We start from the raw sequence: 12794 nt of genomic DNA, 5'->3' as shown, positions 1-12794 counted from the left end.
CTAACTTATCTAACTTCCTATGAGGTAGATGTCACCACTCTGCTTTTATTACCAGAAAACAGGTATTGTAGCTACATAGCTATTGGTAAGAGCCTAGGTTCAGAATTTGAAGAGTCTGGTTCCTCAGACCCAAATCTTAAGCACTGCAAGGTAGCAGGAGGTAAATACACACAAAAAGAGGAAGTATAACTCCGGAGGACGGAGGACAAAGAAGAGCGTGGGAAGCTAGAAGGCTACATTTCATCTCGCCCTGGAAAGATACAAAAAATAAAGGGGGGGGGGGGATCATTTAGATAAAACCATCATGGATTTGGTCAACCTAGAAGCTACTCCACTTTGAATCTTAACGGTGTAACAGTGTTAAAGCAATGTCAATGTCATATGTTCAAGATCAAGAAGCCAGAACTAGAATCCCAAACTGCCACGGAAACAGATTTTATCAGTTGTAAGACGTATCTTCCAACTGTCATCTTTACACTGACAGTCACTTAGTAAACTGCCTTTCAAAAGAATGCTGCACAGTGAGTTCAGAGCCAGCCCGCGAGGCTCTACCATGACAGAGAAAACAGTCATGAACAAAAGGGGTAATGCAAACTTAGAGACGCATTCTGGTGTCATCAAAATGAACACACTACATGCAACGAGAATGAGAATTAAGTGGGTTTGACAAAATCCACCAGTGTTAGCCTCTGAAGGCCAATATGCTCTCCTTAAAATAAAGTCACTACGAGTCTTACCTATTTTTTCAGGTTTCAGTAGTTTAAAAGATACTGTTGAGGTTCCTTTGCCCCCTGACTTAGTTGTGACAATAATGTCTCCTTTGTCATTTTTGGCTTGGCCCACACGACACACGATTTTACTTGCAGACATCCATTCTGCCGTGAGGAGGCAATTATGGCCACAAATTGTCAAGCCTGGAAGTAAAAGCAGGTATACAACAAATTAAAAAAAAAAAACAAACAAATCAACCACATTTCCTATTCTAACAGATGTCAAAGACAGTGCCTGGCAGACACGGAGCCTGCTGAGTCACCACCGGCCCACTCCATCTCCCTGGTCTTCTCTCTGACACCTAAGACTGCTTTCAGACTGTATTAAGCTTTTTCCACTCTCAGCAGAATTAGAACAATTATGGGCTACAGCTAAGCCCAGGCACTCAGATTACTTAGACTATAAGACTCCCAATTGTTTCCAGAAAGCACTGCTACCATAAGAAGTTTAAGTTATTGACACAAGGGATAAAACACACAAGACATTTGGGGATCATTTCCTAAAAAATTCTAAACTTATCCATCTTCTAAAAAGAATCTGAGTGTGCTGTTTCCAGTGCTCTGTTACACTCAGTCTTATTGAATGCACTGAGCTGGGTACTGAATTAGTTCAAGCAAAGGCTAGAGCAGTGACTCAGATGCACTCTAGACCACTATCGGATGACTCTCAGCTCTTATATCGCCTCAGCAGCTTCTCGGTGGTAGTTTATCTAACAAAACTTTCCTAACAAAACATCACTATACTAGCCTTCCACCATTCAGCTTCCTAATAAACCAGCACCCCCAACTCAGGCCCATCGCCAAGCTCCGACATGACTGAAAGCAATACCCAGCCAGGTTGTCTGAGAGAGAATGACTCAACTCTAAATGCCAGAGTATAGTGTAAAAACACTGTATGCTAAAGCACATTCATAAGATAATATTTCAGATGCACCTCATATGAGTAAATATAAATGATATCCAGGAAGGCACAGGTGGCATCAACTAGTCAAGAACAAGACTATGTGGTGTATGAGAGACTGCTTGTTTCCTGGCTGCCCAGACTCCTGAAATAACCACACAGAAACTATATTAATTAAATCACTGCTTGGCCCATTAGCTCTAAATTCTTATTGGCTAGCACTTACATATTAATTTAACACATTTCTATTAATCTGTATATCGCCATAAGGCAAGGCTGTGGCTTACCAGGTAAAGTTCTGGCTTCTGTCTCCACTAGGGTTAATGGCTTCTCTTTGACTCTGCCTTCCTTCTCCCAGCATTCAGTTTAGTTTTCCCTACCTAGCTCTACTCTACCCTATCACAGGCCTAAGACAGTTTCTTTATTAACCAATGGTATTCACAGCATACAGAGGGGAATCCTACATCACCTCCTCTTTTGTGTGTAAATAAAAAGGAAGGTTTTAACTTTAACATAGTAAAATTACATATAACGAAACAGTTATCAAGCAAGAATTATAGTTACAATATTTATATCTATTTTATCTTTTATCATGACTAAGGAAAACTATATCTATTCTTCAACTCCATCAAAGATTCCAGAAGGATATAATATTACCTAAGTAAACAGGAAGTACACTGTATGCAACTCCTAAAACTCTAGAATTGACAGAAACATATCACTGCCTAGACAGTCACTCAAAGTTCTTCTGTATCACTGGGGCATCCAATCTTCAGCCCACAGGCCCAAAGTATCCACCAGACTTTTCCACGTAGCAGGAAATTTCAAAGACAGTTCTGCCTATATTGGCAGCATGTCAGTCACTTTCTTCTGTATCCTGCAGAATGTCTAGCAGACTCTTTCATGAAGCAGGAACCTCAAAAGATCATCTCACCTTTAGGCAAGTTCAGCAGTCATTTCTCTGTAGGTCCTGCTTGTCCAGTTCATAAAGCATAGCATCAAGCAGTCCAGGCAAGAGCAGTTTCTTGCCTATATGGCTAACAAACTCCATAAGGAGCCTCTTTGATGCCCATCAAACACTTGAAATAGATTGGTGCTACCAGGAGCAGATATGTCTAATTGTGATGAAAAGTCCTAAGTTCTTAAAACATTTTAAATGTCATATTGTAAAGATCTCTGAAAGATTTGAAGAATACCTATCTAACTGAAATATATCTCTATACATCTAGAAAATCTAACTAACATGACTACAAGCTTGACTATTATAGATGATTATCTATTAACTTATATTTCTTCACTATATAATACATTTTTAAATGAGCTGTACAAACACAATACCTTAATCAAGAGCAAAAATATACAAATATGCATCTGCTCATATATGTTTCCAAGGTTCCTCTAAGTTAAGTATCTGATCTGCATTTTACTCCAAAAGATTAATAATCAGCATATAAATTAGATATAGATTCCAACAATTACTTTTAATATCACAAAATGAAAATAAGATCATATGACCTTTTTTAATTGCTTAAGCCCCCCCCCCCTTTTTGCTTACTTACAATTTTCTAACAAATCTACCTCACGAAATATAGCATCATTATTGTTTGGGAAGCACTGGAATTTTTGTGTTGACACTGTTCGTTGAGACAGGGTCACACTGTGTTGTGCTGACTTGCCTGGAACTCCACACTGACCAGGCTGAGCTCAACCTCACAGAGATCTATCTTCTTCCTCTGACTCCATGTGCTGGGCTCAAAGGAGCACACTGCCCTTCCTGGTTTAGCCCCAGGTTTTAAAATGTAACTTCACAACATAGGTGTCATCTCAGTTAAAAACACAAAAAATATTTATCAAGTTGAACATGCTATTTTTTAAAAATGGTTTATTGGCAACAGATAAGACAGGTTGAAAGGTAAACTAGCAAGGTTATGAAAGTAATATTCACTTGGTCAAATAAAAATAGCATCATCCAAAGATAAAGCAAGATTAAAATGTACATAGACTGCTGACTCTCATATTTTGACACTAGAGGTTACAATCTTAGAAATAAATTTCATCTATATGGTATGTTTTCGCGCATTCCAAGGGTTTTCCTCCCAACATGGATAAAGAGACAACTGGACTGAACTACGTCAAAAGTCAAGACATGACGATCTCTGGGTTGGAATTTGGCTCCTTCGGTAGAAGGCCTGCCTAGCACATGCAAAGCCCTGGGTCTGATCCCCACCAAAGCATACATCAAGCATGGTTGTGCCTACCTACAATCCCAGCAATTGGTAGGAAGGGGCAAAGATCAGGGCCATCCTCTTCACTCACTTATCTTTGTAAAAATAAATTTAAGAGATATTTCCTAACTACGAAAAATTATCAAAAAGGGGAAATTGTACATAATACAGTTAAATAACATAAGCAAAGATGATTATCTGGGAAGCACAAACCTCAATTATAAACTACAATGCTGTACTTCAATTTGCTTCCTCTATAAAGAAAACATTTCCGAATAGTCAAAATCTAGTCACCAGCAGCCAGCACAGAAAGGCGGTTCCAGCTCAGACTAACTGGGTCTCTGGCAGTAACGAACTCAGTCAAAAGAATGCCAAGTCTAGAACAGACTCATGTGAAAGATTAGGGCAGTCTCCAACAGCATGTGCTGGGAATGCACCTCTACACCCTATTTTGTAGTTCATATAATTGATCACAAAATTATATTTTAAATTTGCCCTCTAGCCCCACTATTCAACAATCACTTCTATTTTCAAAACTAGCATTTAGCTTCATCATTAGCAAAATAAGCAGGGCACACCAAGTTGAAGGAGTGGGAACAAATCTCAACCATGATGAATTTTCCAAAGGACTTGGAGAAAGACAGCATAGAGATCATTTGATAGATAATGACTTCCACAAAAAAAAAAAAATCATTTTTATTCAGGCCATTTTATAGAGATCACTACTTGAAAACTATGTAGCCTACCTTAACAATTCAAAATAAAACCCAGCTTGTTATAATACACTGGAGGCCATGCCCTTACCTATAAGGTCAGTGGGACCAGTACCCAGGTTCTCCCCTCGAATTGTGACCTTGGTCCAAGGTATTCCTTCATTTGGAGAGATGCCTGTCACAAGCGGAGGCTGCCGGGATCGAGACATTGTGCTTTATGTAGCAAACACGTGATCCAGTTATAGAAGCAACCTGTTAAAAAAAAGGAAGAAAGATTGATACCAATTGAGATAACACTAACTATAAGCATATAGATGTTTGACAGTTGGTACCAACACATAAAAAGTATTCATCCACTATAGCTGTGGAGTTTTTATTGGTTCGGTCATTCAGTAAACATTTACTAAAGATGAAGTTTATGATGGACACTTGTTAGCACTGTGAAAAATATTTCATAGAAACAAAGAGCATTCCAAATGTTTTCAACATGTTGTTACTGAATATAGGCCTACGCAACAGAATCTCAAAAGCACATATAAAGTCATTCTATTGTTCTACTCTCCAAGTTTTCTAAGAAACATACTCTAGCTGTAATTAAAATACATTTATAAGCTGGGTAGTGGTGGCTTATGCCTTTAATTACAACACTCGGAAGGCAGAGGCAAGTGGGTCTCTGTGAGTTCGAGACCAACCTGGTCTACAAGGGCTAGTTCCAGGACAGGCTCCAAAGCTACAGAGAAACCCTGTCTTGAAAAAGAAAATATTCAAATAAGTGTAGGAATTCACTTCATTTTGAATTATTGTGCAGTTTATATTTTCTATAATGTAGTAGATATATATGCTTACAACTCATAATACAAATGTCCTCATATGAATTACCAATACTTTCTGAAAACCTATGGCATACATTTACGGGCAGAAACACATATTTCCTCACTACTAAGGAAGGCAGCATGAATAAAAATGCACATTGGGAAGTCAAATAGAGGTATTCTCAAATCGTGTATCCCTTCACTCTCAGCGATTATCCGTTAGTTCTCCAATTAAACATCTAATCAATTCCAGCCCTGCTTTTAAAAACCTTTGTAAGATACTCTCAGTTCGCAAAACACTTAGTGCTGTATTTAAACTTGGCCAGAACTAGACTCTTCTGGCACTCCTCCTCCATCTTCAGACACTTCATTCCCATTCAAAACCAGAACATCAATCATCGCTGGAGATGCTGAAGATGCTCTACATCCTACAGCATCAAATAGTTAGCCAAGACAATGTCTTATGTAAACATTAACAAACAGATCTATTTCATTAATGGGCAAGTCCACATTCATCCTTATTAACTGGCAAAATTCTCTATCAAAGACTGCTTCAAAAGAAATTTATTTATGCTTTATTATCAAAAAGTGTTTATATATTAACTTTATATACCTAAGAACATCTCTGTAAATAGAAGTAACAAGCAGAAAACCAGCAAAATCAACTGTACTATAATGTGGGATTCCCCTCTGGATGCTGTGAATACCATTGGTTAATGAAGATGCTGTTTTGGGCCTGCACAGGGTGGAATGGAGGTAGGCAGAGAAAACTAAACTGAATGCTGGGAAAAGAGGTCAGAGAGATGCTGTATAACCACCAGAGGGGAAAGACTCGAGCTGCCAACCAGAACCTTGCTGGTAGACCACAACCCTCATGAAAAAATATAAAATAATGGAAATGGGTTAATTCAAGATATAAGAGCTAGCCAATAAGAAGCTAGAGCTAAAAGGCCAAGGAGTGATTTAATTAAAACAGTTTCTGTGTGGTTATTTTGAGTCTGGGCAGCCGGGAACTAAAGACCAGCCCTTCTACTACAGTACTAAATCAATTCACAACTAATAACTGAGCTTAACTATTAGAATTAGCATATATGATATATATATATATATATCAGTTGTTTAGAGCTAGAGAAATGGCGCAGCAATTAAGTGCATACTGCTCTTGCAAGGGACCCAAGTTTGATTCTAAGAACTACCCTGAATAGCTCACAACCAGTTCTAGGATAAATTGATGCCTCTAACATCTGTGGGCACATGTACTCACGTGCACATACATATACATAATTAAAAACAATACAAATGAACCTTTAAAATTAAGCTATTTAAAATATTCTAGGAGGAAATAATTGGAAAATAAAAATTTTCAAATTCTATCAACAAGCTACAGAAGTATTTCAACTGAACTGTGTTCGCAGCCATCACCAGGCCGCTCTCTAACGTCAGCAGCGCCTCTCGCTTGCCGAGCTCCAGCCAAAGGAGAAGGGGGTTAAGTCAGGAGGTGCTCATCCCGTGGCTCATACAAAGCTGACTGCCCGTAAATCCACCAGTAGTAAAGCACCCAGGAAACAACTGGCTACAAAAGCGGCTCCCAATAGTGCGCCCTCTACTGGAGGGGTGAAGAAACCTCATCGTTATAAGGCCTACTACTGTGGCACTCCGTGAAATCAGACACTATCAGAATTCCACTGAAATTCTGATTTGTAAACTCCCCTTCCAGGGTCTGGTGCAACAAATTGCTCAGGACTTCAAAACAGATCTGCACTTCCAGAGCACAGCTATTGGTGCTTTGCAGGAGGCAAGTGAGGCCTATCTGGTTGGCCTTTTTGAAGATACCAACCTGTGTGCTATCCATGCCAAACGTGTAACAATTATACCAAAAGATATACAGTTAGCACGTCGCATACGCGGAGAACATGCTTAAGAATCCACTATGAAGGGAAACATTTCATTCTCAAAAAAATTTTTTCCTCTTCTTCCTGTTATCAGCACTTTTGAATGTTAGATATTTTTCCATGGGATCAAAAGGTACTTAAGTATGTGACTGAGAGTGGAAAAATCGGGGACAGAAATCAGGTATTGGCAGTTTTTCCATTTTCATTTGTGTGTGAATTTTTTATATAAATGCAGATGTAAAGCACTAATGCAAGCAGAATGTTCCAGTGAACACATTTCAACAGTTCAACTTCATAACAACTATAAAGAAACCTGTTAACATTTTCTGGACAATGTCAGCATTTGGATTTTTTTAAAAAATAAGTCAATTTCTTATTGAGGGCAAAAAAAAAAAAAAAGTAGTTCAGCTGGGAATGCTTGCCTAACATGCATAGAGACCTGGGTTAGATCCACAACAGTACATACACTGAGGGCAGTAGCCTTTGCCCGTAGTCCAGGACTTGAGACACAGGCAAGATGATCAGAAGTTCAAGGTCAGCCTTGGCTACATAGTGACTTCAGTGACTTCGAAGACAGCCTAGCAAGAATGAGCATTTGTGTCAAAAAAATTTTTTTAATTGAAATTATTATTATGAGCAATGAAACATATAAGAACTCTTTTAAAAAACTACAAACAGGGATAAGTGAAGATCTGCATCACAATTCATGGACCAGAAGGTTTTTTAAAACTGACTTTTTGCTCTAGGCGCCAGGAGACCCAGCATTGGGGTGAGTTTCTGACCCTGCGGCGCCAGCCCGGGAAGGGGAGTTCAGAGCTTCCTTGGCCCCCTATCCTTCTTGAGCTCTCGGCAGGGCCCCCACTCCCTGCATACCTCCTCTTTCTTCCTAGCCCACCCAGCTCCCATCCAGAACCCTCCCCACCTGGGCCCCACTGTCCTCTTTCTGCAAATAACATCACCCAGCCCAGCCAGTCTGGGCACTGGGTCCTAATCATCGGGGCACCCAAGCGGGCGGGAGTCTCTTTGTTTCTATGGCCTGCCTGCACCAAGCAGGGTAGGCGCTTTGTTTGCGACCTGCCCACCAGCACGGAGGCCTGATCTCTCGGCGCCAGGAGACCCAGCATTGGGGTGAGTTTCTGACCCTGCGGCGCCAGCCCGGGAAGGGGAGTTCAGAGCTTCCTTGGCCCCCTATCCTTCTTGAGCTCTCGGCAGGGCCCCCACTCCCTGCATACCTCCTCTTTCTTCCTAGCCCACCCAGCTTCCATCCAGAACCCTCCACAATTTGCCCCACCGCCCTCTTTCTGCACATAACATCACCCAGCCCAGCCTGTCTGGGCACTGGGTCCAAATCCTCAGGGCACCCAAGCAGGCGGGAGTTCCTTTGTTTCTTTGGCCTGCCTGCACCAAGCAGGGTAGGCGCTTTGTTTGCGACCTGCCCACCAGCACGGAGGCCTGATCTCTTGGTGCCAGGAGACCCAGCCTTGGGGAGACGCAGCATTGGGGAGAGACAACGTTGGGGAGATCCAGCATTGGGTAGGCAAGGAGACCTGATCCAGTAAAGAAGATCCATAAGGGAGCATTTGGAAGAAGAGATGGGTAGACGCCAAGGCAAGAATTTGCCCAACAAGCTGAAAAGCAACATGAAGCCACCAGAAACCAGCGACCTCACAACGGGAGGACATGAACACCTTAATCAAGAAGAAGTAGAAAAGGTTGACTTCATGAAAGTGATTGACGCCCTTAAACAGCATGTAAAAAATGCCCTTATAGAAATGGATGAGAAATATAACAGAAAGTTTGAAGAACTGAATAAATCAGTGAATGATACCCTAGAAAACCAAGGAAAAACAATCAAACAGATAATGGAAACGGTGCAAGACGTGAAAACGGAAATGGAGGCAAAGAAGAAAACACAAACAGAGGGCCGGCTGGACATGGAAAATTTGAGTAAACAAACAGAGTCTACAGAAACAAGCATAACCAACAGAATACAAGAGATAGAAGAAAGAATCTCAGATTCTGAAGATACCATAGAGAAAATAAACACTCTGATCAAAGAAAACAGCAAGTCCAACAAACTCTCATCACAAAATATTCAGGAAATATGGGACACAATAAAAAGACCAAACCTAAGAATAATAGGAGTAGAAGAAGGAGAAGAAGTGCAGCTCAATGGTCCAGAAAATATATTTAATAAAATTATAGAAGAAAACTTTCCCAACCTAAAGAAAGATATACCTATGAAGGTTCAAGAAGCATACAGAACACCGAATAGGCTGGATCAAAAAAGAACATCCCCTCGCCATATAATTATCAAAACACAAAGCATACAGAATAAGGAAAGAATATTAAGAGCTGCAAAGGAAAAAGGCCAAATTACTTATAAAGGTAAACCTATCAGACTTACACCTGACTTCTCCATGGAAACCATGAAAGCCAGAAGGTCCTGGATAGATGTACTTCAGAAACTAAGAGACCATGGATGCAAGCCCAGATTACTATACCCAGCCAAGCTTTCGTTCACTATAAATGGAGAAAATAAAATTTTCCAGGATAAAAACAAATTCAAACAATACGCAGCCACAAATCCAGCCTTACAGAAAGTAATAGAAGGAAAATCACTAACCAAGGAGTCCAACAATGACCACAATAACTCAGACATCTAGAGACCCTTCACCAACACAAATCAAAGAAGGGAAACACACAAACTCTACGACTAAAAAAATGACCGGAGTTAACATCCACTGGTCATTAATATCACTTAATGTCAATGGACTCAACTCACCTATTAAAAGGCACAGGCTAAGAGATTGGATACGAAAACAGGATCCAACATTCTGCTGTTTACAAGAAACCCACCTCAACCATAAAGACAGGCACCTACTCAGAGTAAAGGGCTGGGAAAAGGCTTATCAAGCAAATGGACCTAAGAAACAAGCAGGTGTGGCCATACTAATCTCTAACAAAGTTGACTTCAAACTTAAATCAATCAGAAGAGATGGAGAGGGGCATTTTATACTCATAACAGGAACAGTTCAGCAGGATGAAGTCTTAATTCTGAACATCTATGCCCCTAATTTAAAAGCACCCACGTACATAAAAAAAACATTGCTAAAACTCAAGGCAGCCATCAAACCGCACACACTAATAGTAGGAGACTTCAACACTCCTCTCTCACCAATGGACAGGTCAAACAGACAGAAACCTAACAGAGAAATAAGAGAATTAATGGAGGTAATGAATCAAATGGACTTAACAGACATCTATAGAACATTCCACCCAAATAGGAAAGAATATGCCTTCTTCTCTGCAGCTCATGGAACCTTCTCAAAAATCGATCACATAGTCGGTAACAAAGCAAACATCCACAGTTACAAAAAAATATTAGTAACCACCTGTGTCTTATCAGATCACCATGGATTAAAGTTAGAATTCAACAACAATGCTACCCCCAAAAAGCCTACAAACTCATGGAAACTGAACAGTCAACTACTGAACCATACCTGGATTAAGGAAGAAATTAAGAAAGAAATTAAAGTCTTCCTGGAATTCAATGAAAATAAAGAAACAACATACTTAAACTTATGGGACACTATGAAAGCAGTCCTAAGAGGAAAGTTCATAGCACTAAGTTCCCACTTAAAGAAAACAGAGAAAGCTCACATTGGAGACTTAACAGCCCAACTGAAAGCTCTAGAAAAAAAAGAAGCAGACTCACCTAGGAGGAGTAGAAGTCTGGAAATAATCAAACTGAGGGCTGAAATCAACAAAATAGAAACACAGAAAACAATCCAAAGAATCAATGAAACAAAAAGCTGGTTTCTGGAGAAAATCAACAAGATTGACAAATCCCTATCCAAACTAATCAAACGGCAGAGAGAGAATTTGCAAATTAATAAGATCAGAAATGAAAAGGGGGACATAACCACAGACACAGAGGAAATTCAGAGAATCATTAGATCTTACTACAAAAGCCTATATGCCACAAAACTGGAAAATGTAAAGGAAATGGACACTTTTTTACATAAATACCATATACCAAAGTTAAACCAGGACCAGGTGAACAATCTAAATAGACCTGTTAGTCGCGAAGAATTAGAAGAGGTTATCAAAAACCTCCCTACCAAAAAAAGCCCAGGACCAGATGGTTTCAATGCGGAATTCTACCAGAACTTCCAAGAAGACCTAATACCTATACTCCTTAATGTATTTCACAATATAGAAACAGAAGAGTCATTGCCAAATTCCTTTTATGAAGCTACAGTTACTCTAATACCAAAACCGCACAAAGACTCAACCAAGAAAGAAAATTATAGACCAATCTCACTCATGAACATCGATGCAAAAATCCTCAACAAAATACTGGCAAACCGAATCCAAGAACACATTAGGAAAATTATCCATTATGATCAAGTAGGCTTCATCCCAGGGATGCAGGGCTGGTTCAACATACGAAAATCTATCAATGTAATCCAGCATATAAATAAACTGAAAGAAAAAAACCATATGATCATTTCATTAGATGCTGAAAAAGCATTTGACAAAATTCAACACCCCTTTATGATAAAAGTATTGGAGAGATTAGGAATACAAGGGTCATACCTAAATATAATAAAAGCTATATACAGCAAGCCGACAGCTAACATTAAATTAAATGGAGAGAAACTTAAAGCCATCCCACTAAACTCAGGAACACGACAAGGCTGTCCACTCTCGCCATACCTCTTCAATATAGTACTTGAAGTTCTAGCAATAGCAATGAGACAACATAAGGGGATCAAAGGGATTCGAATTGGAAAGGAAGAAGTTAAACTTTCGTTATTTGCAGATGATATGATAGTGTACATAAGCGACCCCAAAAACTCCACCAAAGAACTTTTACAGCTGATAAACACCTTTAGTAATGTGGCAGGATACAAGATAAACTCCAAAAAATCAGTCGCCCTCTTATACACAAAGGATATGGAAGCAGAGAGGGAAATCAGAGAAGCTTCACCTTTCACAATAGCCACAAACAGCATAAAATATCTTGGGGTAACTCTAACCAAGGAAGTGAAAGATCTATTTGACAAGAACTTTAAGGCATTGAAGAAAGAAATTGAGGAGTATACCAGAAAATGGAAGGACCTTCCTTGCTCTTGGATTGGGAGGATCAACATAGTAGAAATGGCAATTCTACCAAAGGCAATTTATAGATTCAATGCAATCCCCATCAGGGTCCCATCAAAATTCTTCACAGATCTTGAGAGGACAATAATCAACTTTATATGGAAAAACAAAAAACCCAGGATAGCCAAAACAATCCTATACAATAAAGGATTGTCTGGAGGCATTACCATCCCTGACTTCAAACTCTATTACAGAGCTACAGTGATGAAAACAGTGTGGTACTGGCATAAAAACAGAGAAGTTGACCAATGGAATCGTATAGAAGACCCGAATTTTAACCCACAAACCTATGAACACCTCATTTTTGATAAA

The 12794-nt window shown here is 39.6% G+C and overlaps 1 protein-coding gene across 1 annotated transcript in view; it reads right to left on the bottom strand.

The window, feature by feature from the left end:
- Positions 1-12794, bottom strand: part of Exoc2 (exocyst complex component 2) — a 167787-nt gene that overhangs the window by 127803 nt on the left and 27190 nt on the right. The window contains exons 2-3 of the mRNA XM_041632905.1: positions 4701-4861; positions 738-914 (exon numbers count right to left, since the gene is read on the bottom strand). Of these exons, the coding sequence (XP_041488839.1) occupies positions 738-914; positions 4701-4818 (295 nt within the window). The 5' untranslated portion in view covers positions 4819-4861. The remainder of the gene's footprint in view (positions 1-737; positions 915-4700; positions 4862-12794) is intronic.

The sequence above is a fragment of the Microtus oregoni genome, unplaced genomic scaffold, assembly GCF_018167655.1.
Source record: "Microtus oregoni isolate MIOR12 unplaced genomic scaffold, Mior012 000042F_ref0000377, whole genome shotgun sequence".
NCBI classification, from domain to species: domain Eukaryota; kingdom Metazoa; phylum Chordata; class Mammalia; order Rodentia; family Cricetidae; genus Microtus; species Microtus oregoni.
Note: the sequence above shows the minus strand (reverse complement) of the source record. Positions and strands in the feature narration are given on the sequence as shown.